This window comes from Glycine soja, chromosome 8 (genome assembly GCF_004193775.1).
Source record: "Glycine soja cultivar W05 chromosome 8, ASM419377v2, whole genome shotgun sequence".
NCBI lineage: Eukaryota > Viridiplantae > Streptophyta > Magnoliopsida > Fabales > Fabaceae > Glycine > Glycine soja.
The window spans coordinates 43,627,449-43,644,688 of NC_041009.1; the positions used below are offsets into that span (position 1 = coordinate 43,627,449).

Here is a 17,240-nt window from a genome sequence, read left to right on the forward strand (position 1 = left end):
GGTCCAAGAGAGCCTAAGCCCATGTGTTGTGCCGGCGTTGTTGGTGCCCAAAAGGAATGGTACGTGGAGAATGTGTACAAATTGTAGGGCCATCAACAACATCACTGTAAAGTATAGGCACCCCATTCCTAGACTTGATGATTTGCTTGATGAGTTGCATGATGCCAATATCTTTTCAAAAATTGATCCTAAAAGTGGTTATCACCTAATTAGGATGAAAAAGGGTGATGAGTGGAAAACCGCTTTCAAGACCAAGTTTGGTTTGTATGAATGGTTAGTGATGCCTTTTGGGCTCACTAATGCACCAAGCACCTTTATGAGGCTTATGCATCATGTCTTAAGGGATTTCATAGGTAGATTTGTAGTTGTTTATTTTGATGATATTTTAGTGTACAATAGGAGCCTAGATGATCACTTAGGACATCTTAGGCAAGTTCTTTTAGTCCTTAGGAAAAACACTCTTTATGCAAATATAGAGAAGTGTATCTTTTGTGTAGATAATATAGTTTTCTTAGGTTTTGTAGTTGGTAGAAATGGGGTCCAAGTGGATCCTGAGAAAATCAAGGCCATCCAAGAATGACCCACCCCAAAAAGTGTGGGAGATATTAGGAGCTTCCATGGGTTAGCAAGCTTATATAGAAGATTCGTTCTTAATTTCTCTACAATTGCATCACGTCTCAATGAGCTGGTGAAGAAGAATGTGGCATTTACCTGGGGTGAAAAACAAGAGCAAGCCTTTGCTTTGCTAAAAGAAAAACTTACTAAGGCCCCTGTTCTAGCTCTTCCTGACTTTTCTAAAACTTTTGAGCTAGAATGTGATGCCTCTGGAGTGGGAGTTGGAGCTGTATTGTTACAAGGTGGGCATCCTATTGCTTATTTTAGTGAAAAACTTCATAGTGCCACCCTAAACTACCCTATCTATGATAAAGAGTTTTATGTCTTAATAAGAGCCCTCCAAACTTGGGAACATTACCTTGTTTCCAAGGAATTTGTCATTCATAGTGATCATCAATCACTTAAGTACATTAGAGGGCAAAGCAAGTTAAACAAGAGGCATGCAAAATGGGTAGAATACCTAGAGCAATTTCCATATGTTATCAAATACAAAAAGGAAAAGACAAATGTGGTAGCTGATGCCCTCTCTAGGAGATACACATTGTTTTGCTCCCTAGGAGCTCAAATTTTAGGATTTGATAATATTATGGACTTGTATGCTTTAGATGAACATTTCATTGCCATTTACGAGAGTTGTGGGAAAAAAGCCCAAAATGGATTCTATTTGGTTGAGGGGTATTTGTTCAAAGAGGGAAAACTTTGCATACCCCAAGGATCCATTAGGAAATTACTTGTGAAAGAGAGCCATGAGGGTGGGCTCATGGGGCACTTTGGGATAGACAAGACGCTTGTCTTACTCAAAGAAAAGTTTTATTGGCCCTATATGAAGAAAGATGTCCATAAGCATTGTACTAGGTGTGTGGCTTGTTTACAAGCCAAGTCTAGGGTGATGCCTCATGGGCTATACACACCCTTACCCATCCCCTCCACACCTTGGGTATACATTAGTATGGACTTTGTCCTTGGGCTTCCTAGAACCCAAAGAGGTGTAGACTCTATCTTTGTGGTGGTGGATGTTTAGCAAGATGACACACTTTATACCATGCCACAAGGTGGATGATGCTTCCTACATCTCAAAACTTTTTTTCAGGGAAGTTGTGAGACTCCATGGTTTGTCTAGGACCATTGTGTCAGATAGAGATGCTAAGTTCCTTAGCCACTTTTGGAAAACCTTATGGGCTAAGCTAGGAACTAAACTTCTTTTCTCTACCACTTGTCATCCATAAACTGATGGGCAAACAGAGGTAGTGAATAGGTTTTTATCCACCCTTTTAAGGGCTCTTCTGAAAGGCAGCCATAAGTCTTGGGATGAGTATCTTCCTCATGTAGAATTTGCCTACAACAGGGGGGGGGTTCATAGAACCACCAAGGTCCCTTTTTGAGGTTGTCTATGGGTTCAATCCCCTAACACCGTTAGACCTTATTCCTCTCTCACTGGACACTTCTTTTATACATAAAGAAGGGGAATCTAGGTCAGAGTTTGTAAAGAAGTTGCATGAGAGGGTTAAGAACCAAATAGAGAACCAAACAAAGGTGTATTCAACTAAAGACAATAGAGGAAGAAAAGAGCTAGTTCTTAATGAGGGTGACTAGGTTTGGCTCCATCTTAGGAAGGATAGATTTCCTACTAAAAGGAAATCCAAGCTTAGCCCTAGAGGGGATGGACCTTTTCAGGTTTTGGAGAGGATCAATAACAATGCCTATAGGTTGGACCTCCCAGAAGAGTATGGAGTCAACACCACTTTTAACATTTCAGATTTAACTCCTTTTGTAGGTGGAACTGATATTGAGGAGGGGGAACTAACAGATTTGAGGTCAAATCCTCTTCAAGGGGAAGGGGACATGATGTAAGCTCCATTGGAGCTTGTAGGGCTAGGATCTTCTTCATCAATGGATTCCTTTACTTCTTGAAAGATGAATGGCAGCGGAATGGAGAAGGAAGAGAGAGAGGAGACACCACTTCAAGGAGAAGATAAGTCTAGAAGAAGCTCACCACCATAGGAGGTCATGGATAAGAGCTTGGAGGAAGAAGGAGATGAATGAAGGGAGAGGAAGAGAAGAGCACGAAATTTTGTGCTCTAAAATCTGAAGTTTAATATTCAAATGATCAAAGTTGAAAAAAATGCACACACATGACCTCTATTTATAGCCTAAGTGTCACACAATATTGGAGAGAAATTTGAATTTCAATTCAAATTTCACTTGAATTTGAAATTGAATTTGTGGAGTCAAAATTTGGAGCCAAAATTTCACTAATTATGATTAGTGAATTTTAGTTATGGTTCAGCCCACTAATCCAAGATTAATTCCTAGATTTTCCACTAAGTGTGCTTAGGTGTCATGAGACATGTAAAGCATGAAGGACATGCACAAAATGTGACTATATGATGTGGCAATGGGGTGTAGTAAGCAAATGCTCACCTCCCCCTCTATAATTTAATTGGATTGGGCTTCAACCAAATCAATTAAATTTATTTTCAACTACACACATAAAATATTCACTTAGTGCATGTGAAAATTACAAAACTACCCCTAATATAAAAACTAGTCTAGGTGCCCTAAAATACAAGAACTGAAAAATCCTATATTTCTAGGGTTCCCTACCTACATTATGGAGCCCTAAATACAAGGACCAAATATAATGACATCCTAGTCTAATATGTACAAAGATAATTGGACCCAACGTTGGCCCATGGGCTCAGAAATCTACCCTGAGGTTCATGAGAACCCTAGAGCCTTCTTCAGCAGCTCTAGCTCAATCGTCTTGGAGCCTCTTGCTCATGGCTCTAGTGACTGGTCCCTTCCTAGGGAGGATTGCATCAACTTGACTAATTGGGTTTAGGGGTATTTGACAAATAAGGCTTTAGGGTTACTTAACAAATTAGGATTTAGGGTATTTGACTAATGAGGGTTTATGTGTAGGTTAGTAATTAGGGTTTAGTGTTACTTGACCAATTAGGGTTTAGGGTTATTTGACTAATTAGGGTTTATGGGTATTTGAAAAATTAAGCTTTAGTGTTACTTGACCAATTAGGGTTTAGGATTATGAGACAATTTAGAGTTACTTGATTAATCACTATTTAGGGGTATTTGAAAATTTAGGATTCATGGGATACATGAAAAATTGGGGTTTATGGGTGTTTAACTAATTAGGTTTACTTGACAAATTGGGGTTTATGTGTATTTGACTAATTAGGGTTTATGTGTACTTAACTAATTAGGGTTTATGGTTATTTGATAAATTAGACTTTAGGGTTACTTTGGTTGTTATGGTTTAGGGGTATTTGAAAGACAAAGGTTTAGGATTACTTGACTGATTGAGGTTTAATGGGTATTTGACAAATTAGGGTTTAGGGTTTGTTTATAAATAAGCTTTTAGAGGTATTTGACTAATTAGGATTTAGTGTTACTTAACCAATTAGGGTTTAAGGTTATTTTAAAAAATAGGGTTGCTTGACTAATTGGGTTTAGGGGTATTAGACAAATAAGGGTTTAGGGTTACTTGACAAATTCGAGTTTAGGGGTATTTGACTAATGAGGGTTATTTGACAAATTAGGGTTACTTGACTAATTAGGATTTATGGGCATTTGAAAAATTATGGTTTAGTTTTACTTGAACAATTTGGGTTTAGGTTTATTTGACAATTTTGAGTTACTTGATTAATCACGGTTTAGGGGTATTTGAAAATTTAGGATTCATGGGTTACTTAACAAATTGAGGTTTATGGGTGTTTAACTAATTAGGGTTATGAATACTTGACTAATTAGGGATTAGTGTTATTAGACCAATTATGGATTAGGGTTATTTTGCAAATTAGGGTTTATGGTTACATGACTAATTAGGATTTAGAAGTATTGATTAATCAGGGTTTAGGTTTAGTTGACTAGTTGGGGTTTAAGGATATTTGACAAATTTGGGTTTATGGGTATTTCACTAATTAGGGTGATGTGTACTTGACTAATTAGGATTTTGTGTTCGTTGACCAATTAGGGTTTATGACTATTTTCAAAACTTAGGGTTTACAAATACTTCACTAATTAGAGTTTACGGGTATTTGACAACTTAGTGTTTAGGTTTTTGGGGTATTTGAGTAATGAGGGTTTATGTGTAGTTGAGTAAGTAGGGTTTAGTGTTACTTGACCAATTAGGGTTTATGATTATTTGACAAATTAGGGTTACTTGACTAATTAGAGGCTAGGGTTATATGACAAATTAGGGTTACTTGACTAATTATAATTTAGGGGTATTTTACAAATAAGGTTTTTTGGTTACTTGACAAATTAGGGTTTAGCGGTATTTGACTAATTATGGTTTATGGGTACTTGAATAGTTAAGGTTTAGGGGTATTTGACAAAGTAGGAAATAGGGATATTTGACTAATAAGGGTTTAGGGGTACTTGACTAATTATGGTTACTTGACTAAGTAGGATTTAGGGGTATTTGAAAAATTAGATGTTTAGGGTTACTTGAGAAATTGGGGTTTATGTGTGTTTGACTATTTCAGATTTATGTGTACTTGAATAATTAGGGTTTTGTGTTACTTAACTAATTAGGGTTTATGGTTATTTGACAAATTAGACTTTAGGGTTACTTTGATAGTTATGGTTTAGGGGTATTTCAAAGATAAGAGTTTAGGATTACTTGACTGATTGAGTTTTAATGGGTATTTGACAAATTAGGGTTCAGGGTTTCTTTACAAATAAGCTTTTAGTGGAATTTGACTAATTATGGTTTATTGTACTTGACTTATTAGGGTTTAGTGTTACTTGACCAATTAGGGTTTAGGGTTATTTGAAAAGATAGGGTTGCTTGACTAATTGGGTTTAGGGGTATTTGACAAATAAGGGTTTAGGGTTACTTGACGAATTTAGATTTAGGGGTATTTGACTAATGATGGTTTATGTGTAGTTGAGTAATAAGGGTTTTGTGTTACTTGACCAACTAGGGTTTAAGGTTATATGACTAATTAGGGTTTATGGGTATTTGAAAAATTAAGCTTTAGTGTTACTTGACTAATTATGGTTTAGGATTATGAGACAATTTAGAGTTACATGATTAATCACTGTTTAATGGTATTTGAAAATTTAGGATTCGTGAGATAATTGAAAAATTGGGGTTTTTGAGTGTTTAACTAATTAGGGTTATGAATACCTCACTAAGTAGTGTTTAGTTTTACTTGACTAATTATGGTTTAGGGTTTTTTTACAAATTAGGGTTTAGGGTTACATGACTAATTAGGGTTTAGTAGTATTGAAAAATCAGGGTTTAGGTTTACTTCACTAGTTGGGGTTTAAGGGGATTTGACAAATTAGGGTTTAGGGTTATTTGACAAATTAGGGTTACTTGACTAATTAGAGTTTATAGGTATTTGAAAAATTAAGGTTTAGTGTTACTTGATCAATTAGGGTTTAAGGTTATTTGACAATTTAGAATTACTTGATTAATGACGGTTTAGGGGTATTTGAAAATTTAGGATTCATGGATTACTTCACAAATTGAGGTTTATGGGTGTTTAACTAGTTAGGGTTATGAATACTTGACTAATTAGGGAATAGTGTTACTTGACCAATTATGGTTTAGGGTTATTTTACAAATTAGGGTTTAGGGTTACATGACTAATTAGGGTTTAGTAGTATTGACAAATCAGGGTTTAGGTTTACTTGACTAGTTGGGGTTTAAGGGTATTTAACAAATTAGGGTTTATGGGCTTAGGGTTTATGGTTATTTGACTAATGAGGGTTTATGTGTTGTTAAGTAATTAGGGTTTAGTGTTACTTGAGCAATTAGGATTTTGGGTTATTTGAAAAATTAGGGTTAGTTTACTAATTAGGTTTTATGGGTATTTGAAAATTAAGGTTTAGGGTTACTTGACAATTTGGGGTTTAGGTGTATGTGACTAATTAAGATTTATAGGTACTTGACTAATTAAGGTTTAGTGGTACTTGACTAATTAGGGTGTAGGGTTATTTGACAAATTAGAATATTGTGTTACTTGACCAATTAGGGTTTAGGGTTATTTGATTTATTAGGGTTTAGGAGTATTTGAAAATTTAGGATTCACGGGTTACTTGACAAATTGGGGTTTATGGGTACTTAACTAATTAGAGTTTAGTGTTACTTGACTGTTTAGGGTTTAGGGTTATTTTACAAATTAGGGATACAATTACTTGACTAATTAGGGTTTAGCTATATTTGACAGATCATGGTTTAGTTTTACTTTACTAATTGGGGTTTAAGGGTGTTTGATAAATTAGGGTTTAGATTTACTTTACTAATTAGGGTTTAGTGTTACTTGACCAATTAGGGTTTATAGTTATTTTAAAACTTATGGTTTATGGATACTTCACTAATTAGGGTTTAGGGGTATTTGACAAATTTGTGTTTAGTGTTACTTTACCAATTAGGGTTTATGTTTATTTGACAAATTAGATTTTTGGGTTACTTTGCTAGTTATGGTTTAGGGGTATTTGAAAGATAAGGGTTTAGGATTACTTGACTGATTGGGGTTTAATGGGTATTTGACAAATTAGGTTTTAGGGTTTCTTTACAAATAAGCTTTAGAGGTATTTGACTAATTAGGGTTTATTGTACTAGACTTATTAGGGTTTAGTGTTACTTGACCAATTAGGGTTTAGGGTTATTTGAAAAAATAAGGTTGCTTGACTAATTGGGTTTAGGGATATTTGACAAATAAGGGTTTAGGGTTACTTGACAAATTCAGGTTTAGGGGTATTTGACTAATGAGGGTTTATGGGTAGTTGAGTAATTAGGGTTTAGTGTTACTTGGCCAATTAGGGTTTAGGGGTATTTGACAAATTAGGGTTACTTGACTAATTAGGATTTATGGGTATTTGAGGAGAAAATGACTTTTATCTTGTTAGTGGCCTGCACAAAATTGCAGGAATGAGGAGAAAATGAGTTTGTTGCAGTATCAAATACCTTAAATACTTCTTCCTCATCACCTAGCCACCAAGTCAATTTCCCTTACTTGACATCAATCAATGTTCGTCTTGTGTTGAGGAAGAGTTGTCCCAAAATAATTGGTGTGACTTCATTCTCCTCTATATCCAGAATCATAAAGTCCACAAGGAAAATGAATTTTCTAACCTTGATCAGTAAGTCTTCCACTATCCCTTGTGGGAAGCAGAGAGTTCTATTTGCAAGCGGAGAGTCCTATTATTATTATTCTTGTTGTTGTTGTTGTTGTTGTTGTTGTATTATGAAAGAAAACTGAACAACATTGAAAAATAGTAATTTTGTACCCATCGTCATCATTTATTTGCCGAGTAAAATCAAGTAATACCCAGAAAAATATCTTGGAATGAGTAAAGATACCAAGTACTGATCCAAATCCAAATAGTCAAATACATAGAGTTTAGTTCAAATGCAAACAAATTGATCAAAAAAGTAAAGATGATAATATCAGTCACATATCAAGATGATCAGAAAAACCTGAAAGATGGAGCTAGCCTCATTATTTGAAAACATTGAAATTACCCATTTGTTTCCTATAGTTGTAATAACTTTCCCTTTTAGTCCGTATAGTTTAAAACATCTCATTTTGGTCCCTATAGTTGCAATTCTTTACCTTTTTAGTCCTCACTATCAAGTATCCATTTACATAGTTTGAAACAAATGTGGCATGGCTCATTTAATCCACCTTCATCTCAAAGGTGTTAGGCGACTTTAGATAGTAAGGAGAAAAAGGTGATTGCAAATATAGGGCATAGAATCATGGATTCAGTTTCTCATTTATTTTTTTGGCTAGCGCTTGTAGTCTACATCGATGGAGTTTGAGAAAGACACATTGATTCATTTTCTCTCTCTTCTTGTTGACTCATAACCTCAACTACTCAGATCCGCCTTCTTTGGTTCAAATCATGCACTATAAGATTAGATATAATCTAGCCCAATGACTTTCCTAAAGACATGAGCCTAGCTATATTGCTTTCCCAGATTAATCAGTCTAGCCTCACAATGTTAGGAACAAAATTGAAATGATGAAGAAAAGAAAGAATTTTACTAAATATAAGAAAAGAACAGAAAATAGAAAAGAATATTTCTTATCCTTCTTCCCCTATTTATATCTAATAAAACCCTCTAATTAACTAACTCATTAATAGTCCAAATATCCTTCTCATTGTATCCTAAATCCTAACACACAACTTTACCACAAGTATCACTAAACCCTAAATTCTAAACTCCAAACCCCAAGCCCTAAACCCCAAACCCTAAACACACAACTTTAATCCATGCATTGAAGGCTTCAAATATTGCAAGCCACTTGTGCAATTAGATGTGACATTTTTAACTGGAAAATACCATGGTACTTTGTTAACTCCCATCGGACAAGATTGTAGTAAGAACAATTTTCCACTTGCTTTTGCAATTGTTGAGAGCGAGACTAGAGAAGCTTGGATGTGGTTCTTGCATTATTTGCGAAGATATGTTACTCCGCAACCAAATTTATGTATTATATCAGTAAGGGGAACCAGTTTGCTAGCAGCTTTACAATCCGAACATGTTGGTTGGAATGAACCAGATGTTTCGTCTATGTATTGCATTCGCCACATTGCCTATTTCTGCCCGAGCATTACCCATTGTTGCCTTAGTCAATGAAACATTTAATAAAATAAATGATTCATTTGTTACTAACGACATCAAAATCATGAATATGATAAAGGCAGGGCATAGGCACTCCAAAGATGTATATGTCATGATGCAAGAAAATCAATACATTGCTACCTCGCATTATGTTCGCATGTATGTTCGAGAAACATGGGAGTTTGAGGTTCAAGAAATTGCAAATACGCGACTTGATCGATGAGCAATGGCATGCACTGTCAAATTGAATGAATGATCGTGTGATTGTGGACAATTTCAAGCACTTCGACTACCTTGCTTGCATGCACTTCGACTACCTTCGAAACGACGATTGACATCAGGCAAGCCGACCACTACTCGAATACATAATGAGATGGATGAACCAATTTCAAATAGGCCTAAGAAATGTTCATTATGTAGAAGTGAAGGACATTATCGGACTAACTGTCCATACAAACAAGTACATGACTAAAATAACTTGTAATTTTTTTATTTTTCTTTCATTTGTATTGTGCGTTTTATATTAATATATTAATTATGTTATTTTTAATTTTTATTGATAGATTATTTAAACTTTAAATAAGAAACATTTAAAGTAAACTATATTAAAAATATATATAACATGTTTTAAATAATAAAACATTAAAATAAAATAATAACATATAAAATAAAATCACAAAAAATATACTAATAAAATCAACTTAATATTATTTATTATATATTTTTTAACTTTTTTATTTAAAATAAAAATAAAATCGTAAAAAATATTAAATTTGAAAGAAAAAACATATTTACGAAAAGAAAAAAAAAGGTTAACATAACAAAAATATGTCTACAAATAATAAAAAAGCATTTAAAAAATTTAACAACTTAAAGCAAGTTGGTCCGTGCTATCATAAATCATTTTTACAACATAAGTTAAATTTGACTACTTTATTTCTGGCAAGATTCCATGTTATCATAAATCATTTCACCATAAATGACCGTATAAGCATGTTTCATAACTACTTTTATTCTATTCATGCATGTGCAACCTACACGGGTGTAAATTATTGGAGCCTATGAAGCTTGTTTTCAGCATTATTGTTCTAAAGCTATTCTCTTGACTGTTGTTTTCTGCTGTTTCAGTGTTGTAACGTGAGTGAACAATGCACTGCATTAACGTGAGTGAATAATACACTAATGATGACGAAGGAGAAGACGAGGATGACGACAACGTGGCGGTGACTGGAGGTACAAACGGCGACGACAATGCAAGGAGAAGTAGAAACGAAGAATGAAGGAGATGAAAACGCAGCCTGTAAAGACGGGAAGAGGGAAAGGAAAGTGTTTTTAAGTTTTAAGTGAAGAATGTTTTTACCACTTCACATAATATGTTGGATATGTTGGATGCACAAGCATTTCTGGTAGCACCAAGCAATTGCCTTTTTATTTGAAATAAGACTATAGTGCTTGCTGTGCAGTTAATATTTGGGACTTACTATTGGCAGCTCCTTTTGCTAAGTACACCAAGATTTCCCTTTTTATATTTTAATTGATTATTATATCCTTTTTAACCCCAGGTGCATCACTCTGTTACACCCCTTCCTTAACCCCATCCCCTTTTCCCTTACCTAAACCCCACTCTTCCTTCTCACAATTCAACCATGTATGTGGTCAGCAATTGGAAAATCTTGATTTCGACAAACTTCACGTTAAAACTGGGGAGGCACTAGCAATAAGTTCTATTCTGCGGTTGCATTCCTTTTTGGCCTTCAATGATGATGCCTCCAAGTTTTTTTTATAGGAAAGAAAGATTAATAAGAGACAAGGTCAGCTAAGATTGGCTAAGTCATGCAAAAAAAAAAAAAAATCTAAAACAAAAGCAGGAGTAACTATAAACTCCTTAGAGCTAGTCATGCAAACGACCTCCTTCCTTAGCCAAGCCATGTGCCACTTCATTCGCACTCCCCTGCTCATGCTGGAAAGTAACTTCCCAAGAAAACTGTAGAAGAGTCTCGATGCCATAAATAATATCTCTGTGGAGATGCATATCCATCACCTTGGCTATCAATCTTCGTGAGAAGCTCAAACACCTCAAGGCAATCAACTACAAGTATGGTGAACCCTAAATAAAAAAATAATTCAAACCGATCTTTAGTTTAATTTTTTTAATTATTTAATTAGTTAACTTGATGATAAACTCGAAAGTCGTACTAAAAAAATTTTAAATATAGGAATCAGCGGGCAAAAGTCAAATGAATTTGTAAACTCTAAAAGTTAAAAAAATTAACAATTTGATAACCAATTCTACGGATCAAGGGACAGACATATTGAACGCTCCATTGCTCAGTTGTCAAGACATATTTCTCCACTTCCACAAACATCCGATCATGGAAAGAATAAGCGCTGAAGGCTGATAATTATAATCACGACCAGAATCCAAGATTGGCTATTCTGACAAGTCAAGATAGAATTCGAATTAAACCCCATACGAAGCCAAACTTCTTTGAAGTGCGGAAAATCTGTCAAGGACATCTAGGACACGCTGCAGTAGGGGAGAGATGGCAAGCCTGTCTCTTGTTGGTAGTGGGCAAAGCATTATGGAAAATTTGCCAAATATAAATTCTTATTCAGAATCCATCTCGATAATTATTAAATTATAAAGTTAAACTTACGTGTTTACACTATATATATATATATATCTGTATTTTAAAATTTTTACAACGTAAATCAATTCAAAATTATTTTAGCTATCTGATATAAAAAATTTCACATTCACAATCAATTTGAAATAATTTTAGATATGGTTTTAAAAATTAATTATTTTAAATATGACAATCATTGTAAAAAAATTCACAATAATAATCAATTAAAAATCCTTTTAAATATGATTCTAAAATTAATTATTATAAAAATCAATAATCTCATTATCATGATGTATAATCATCCATGATGATTGGATAAAAGACTTTTATAATATTATTACATTCTAATTAAATTCATTTATCTTTAAAAACAAGTAATTATAAAATAAAAAATTAAGTAAAGGAGCTGAATTAAGATAAAAAATAGTTTATTTTCTCTTTTGCATCTCATCTCTCTCCTTTTCATCGTTACCCATACGTAAAAGATTGATCCTCCATCTTTTATCTCTCTTTCCCCATTCTTTTTTTCTCTCTCTACCTTGAGTCATTTCTTTTAATGTAAACTGCAAAACAATTACTTTTTTTTTTTAAGTTTTTGTTTTAAAGAAATTTCTAAAAATAAAGTCTAGTCATTAATAGTTAGTTCTGGGTATTACATGTTGATTTTTCTTAATTAAATTCTTTCATGATCTCCCAAAATAATTCTTTCAAAATCTAAAACAAACAGATCATAACATGTAAGTGTAATAACTCATACAATTGAAAGGCACATCGCCAATAAAAATTGGCAAGTACGTAGTAGGTGTTGAAATTGCATTATAACTTTATAATGTGCATGCATGGTTTTCTTTCTCCTTGTTAATCACTTTGTGGACACTAGAGAGTGGGTTGGACAAAGGACTTGAATTAATTAGTTGCATTTCCATTCACACATACATCATTCTTTTTTGTTGATTTCAACGTTCTTATCCTTCTCCTCATCTTCATTCTCATCGTCTTCCTCGCCATCAGATTCTTCATCAGATTCATTGTGTTCACTACTATCTCCATCTTGAGTGGAAGAAGTTTCTTTTGTATGTCGTGGTTCATCCACTTCTACTTTCTTCCTTGCTAAAAACTCAATGGCTGTAACTACATCACTGATCAAAGGTCGAGTATCAGCTTCCTCTTGGAGACACATTGCTGCTACTGCTAGAGCTTGGTATAGACTCTTTATGGGGTAGTTATCTTCTAGCAATGGATCTGCCATTTGTGTAAACTTCATTCTATCTCTTAGAAGTGGTTGTGCCTGAAAAGAAGAACAAATTTCATTATTTCATGTTATTTTCTTTTTCAAAGAAGATTTTTTTTTTTGTCACACATTCACACAAATCAGCCAATCAGAATCATTGGACATTGATAAGACACTCATTTTTTTTTTATCTCGATCATAATTTAAATTTAAAATACACTTCTAAAACTTCTAAAATGTAAACAATCCAAAGCGTTAGATAAAGATCGGATGGCTCATATATTTAATCTTGATAATTTCAATATAAAAATACACATTTAAATTATAAACTATCCGATCTTCACCCATAGGTTTAGATTCATGAATGCATGACTGTGTGCAATGAATCCATTTTCATATATATCTTGGGAGTGAAGAGACAAATATGAAAGAAGAAAGAAATATGTAACAGGAGGTGATGTAATAAAGAAAAGAAAAAAAGAACTGGGAAAATTTAAGATGGGCATAGAAATTGAGGTGTGAAAAAATTATGTAGATATTTTTACTCCTACCTTTTAAATCGAATTAAGATCTTCTTTATTTACTAGATGCTAGAGGAGATAGAGAGAAACACAACTTATCCACAAAAAATATTGTCTTTCTCTTTCGTATATTTTCAGTACTAGAGAGGCTCTAAACTCTTTTACATCATCTATTGAAAAAAAATCTTTTTTTTCCCTTTATTCTTTTTGCCTCAGATGAGTTACAAGTAGTGTGAAAGGAGTATAACAAAAATGATGTGAAGTAAAAACTTTTTTTTTTCTCTCTAGAGAAATATTGCTATGCTTTTTGGCACATAAGAAAGGTTTAATTAAAGACATACCCAAAGGACTAAGTTTTGCTCTTCTGATGGTCTTGCATTATCAATTACTCTTCTTCCAGTGATCATCTCCAAAAACACTACTCCAAAACTGTACACATCTGATTTTGAAGTCAATTGCCCGGTTGATGCATACTCGGGAGCACAATAGCCATATGTTCCCATCACTCTTGTGGACACATGTGTTTTGTCTCCAGTTGGACCAAGCTTTGCAAGTCCAAAATCAGAGAGCTTTGGATTGAAGTTTTCATCTAGCAGTATGTTTGATGCTTTGAAATCGCGGTATATCACTGGTGGGTTTGCTTGTTCATGCAAATATTCAAGTCCTTTTGCTGCACCTTCTGCAATTTTCATTCTAGTCTGCCAGTCCAAAGGTTTTCTATCCGGAGTTATTTCTGAAAATTCATTTTGTTGTTGGTCAATAAGATTTACATTCTTATTAAGTAATGATACTATATGAAATGGGGCAAACAACTTTTGTTTTTCTTTTCATTTTCAGCATTTCCTATATAAACCTTTTGAAAACATTACATGAAAACTGAAAACTTTTTGTCAATCACTAAATTAATTATAATTAATGATGATCCATTGTGCTCATATGGTCATGTTGCTCCCAACTCTTAGTTTAATCATCTCATTTATTCAAATTGTATACTTAAGTTGGATGTCATTATGAAATTTAGTTGTTATGCATTGAAGCAAAAAGGGAGTGTGTAAGAAGTACATTTACTTACCAAGTAAGTGATCTTCTAAAGAGCCATTGATCATATATTCATACACCAAAATCCTATGTTCACCTTCAGCACAATACCCTACCAAGTTGACAAGGTTAGGGTGGTGCAAAAGACTCAAAATCAAAACCTCTACAAGAAATTCTCTGTTCCCTTGAAATCCATTCCTGTCAAGTTGCTTCACAGCAACAACCTACATGTGACACAACACTTAGAAGGTTAGTTACAACTTGAATAGTTTTTTTTTTCTTCCTTTTAACATAATATATATATATATATATATATATATATATATATATATATATTTAAAAGAGAAGTTGAAGTAATACTTGATTTGTGCTTTTAAGGTGTCCTTTGTATACCCTCCCAAAGCCTCCTTCACCAATCATATTGGCAGGGTTAAAGTTCTGAGTTGCAACACATAGCTCACGATATGGAAATATCTTAGAGGTAATGTTTCCTTTCCCAAGCTTTGCTAGCTCATTTGTTATGAGATTTCGCTTGCCACTATCTACAACATAAAATTTGTTCAACTTTTCAACATTAATGGTATTTATATTTGACAACCCATTCTGCACCCTCAATTTGGCAATCTATCATCCAAACTCTAAAGCTTACAAAGTAAAGGAAACATCTATACTGTAAACTATATTCTAATGGTCTAAACTCTTGCATTTTGAAGCCTTCTCATTTCATACTAGTTGTTATAATAAGACTTGATAAAGCTTACAAAACCTATGCACCATCAATGATATTAAAACCAATTGTGATTGTTCTAACATCACATAATTTTCCTTTTCAGACCTCAATATTTAGAGAATATAATTTGAATAGTACTAAAAAATGTTAATAGCAAAAACAACATTGAACTCGAAATGATACATTAAACTACAGAATTTTGGCCTATAAATCATACAATTCAACGATGAGAAACCTGTAATTCAGAACCACACATAAAAAATAGGAGTAAGAGACATAATGCTGAAAATTCACCTGTTTTAACAGAGATGTTGGCAAATGAGGCTAGAATTTTTTCTTCATGGTATTCCTTAATGCTCTTCTTCAATGATTTCTTGTTGATCCTCTCTTGTGATGTACAACAAGGAAAACAACTCATTTTTCTTTCCCACAATTTGATCTAATCAACCCCCACATTTACAAAGTTTCAAAACTTTGTGCATTGGCTTTCCAAATCCTTCTGTCACCATGCAAATGTTACCCTGTAATCCAATGCTCTAGAAACCTTACACACAGCCCCACAAGTGCCTTAATATCTTGTTTAATTGTTCCTAATTCAAACCTTGTTGTCCCTGCAAAAAAACCATGCTGATATTCTAGATTCTGAGAATCTTTCCTATCTCACACGGTTTCTTTTGCTTCCTCTTTCTTCAGGGCCTATGAGCTTGGAATGGATATGAAGACTTGGTCAAATTTGCTAATACCAAAAATAACCATAGTGAGTCATTCATGTTTAACTATGGCTATTGTTGCCTAAAATCTCTGTTACGACAATGCAAATGATTCCATACACGTCTTCTCTCACGTGATTAATAATAATAATAATAATAATAATAATAATAATAATAATAACAATAACAATAATAATAATAATAATAATAATAATAATAATAATAATAATAATAATAATATGCTTTGAATTACTTAAAAAATTATAAATTAGGATGCTTTATTTAAATTTTTTATATGAAACATCGTCGTTATATGTTATTAGTAATTCAAATTTTATCGTGTATAATTGAATCTGCTAATACACTTGTAGTAATTAGCCGTCAAAAGAAACTGGATGCAACCGATTTAATCAAATTGTTAAGTGGAATTTGCTGTGTCAACTGGAATGTCTTGACTCTGATTAAATTCATAGACTTCAAATAAAATTTAAAGCAATATTTTAACACCCTCCTCATCATAAAATAAATTTCTGGACAAGTAATGGATTCATATTTTAATTTCTAAAGACGACACTTTTGTTAATGGTTAATAAGGGAAATGGTTTTCACACACTATTTTGTTACACTTTTTCTTACATTTTTTAATACTTAATTTAGAGGAAAGAAAGAGAAAAAAGGACACTAATCAGAAATGAGCTAGCCATCTTATTGTTTTTTTATTCTAAAAGGAAGTGCAATAAAAAATATACATAACAAATAGTTTGAAAATTAATAACATTAACTAAATACAAAATGCTTTCGTAATTCATTGATATTATTTGTAATCAAAATTAAAGTTCCACAACATAATTCACACAATAAAGAATTACCTTTTTTATCCGATAGTAAATATTTACTTTAAAATAGGCATAAACTATCTCTAAACATAAAACTAATTTTTATTTATTAGAAGACAACAACAAATGAACCCAAATAACTACCCAGTGACTAAATCAACCAACATGGTAAATTAACGAGTAATATTAAATCCGAGTCATGAATATATAATTACATAAAACATTGGAATAGAGTTCCATCATACCCATTGCCGCAACCTATCCTTCTACGGAAGGACAAGGTGAAATGAAAAAAATGCATCTTCTCGTGAAAAAAATGCGTGGAGT

The 17,240-nt window shown here is 33.3% G+C and overlaps 1 protein-coding gene across 1 annotated transcript; it reads right to left on the reverse strand.

The window, feature by feature from the left end:
- Positions 1–12,606: 12,606 nt before the first annotated feature.
- Positions 12,607–16,040, reverse strand: LOC114421058 (probable serine/threonine-protein kinase PBL23). Its single transcript, XM_028386826.1, has 5 exons — positions 15,662–16,040; positions 14,998–15,179; positions 14,672–14,861; positions 13,941–14,332; positions 12,607–13,135 (listed from the first exon to the last, which is right to left on the reverse strand). The coding sequence occupies exons 1-5, from the start codon at positions 15,783–15,785 to the stop codon at positions 12,785–12,787; spliced, it is 1,239 nt and encodes a 412-aa protein (XP_028242627.1). The 5' UTR covers positions 15,786–16,040; the 3' UTR covers positions 12,607–12,784.
- Between the last annotated feature and the right edge of the window lie 1,200 nt (positions 16,041–17,240).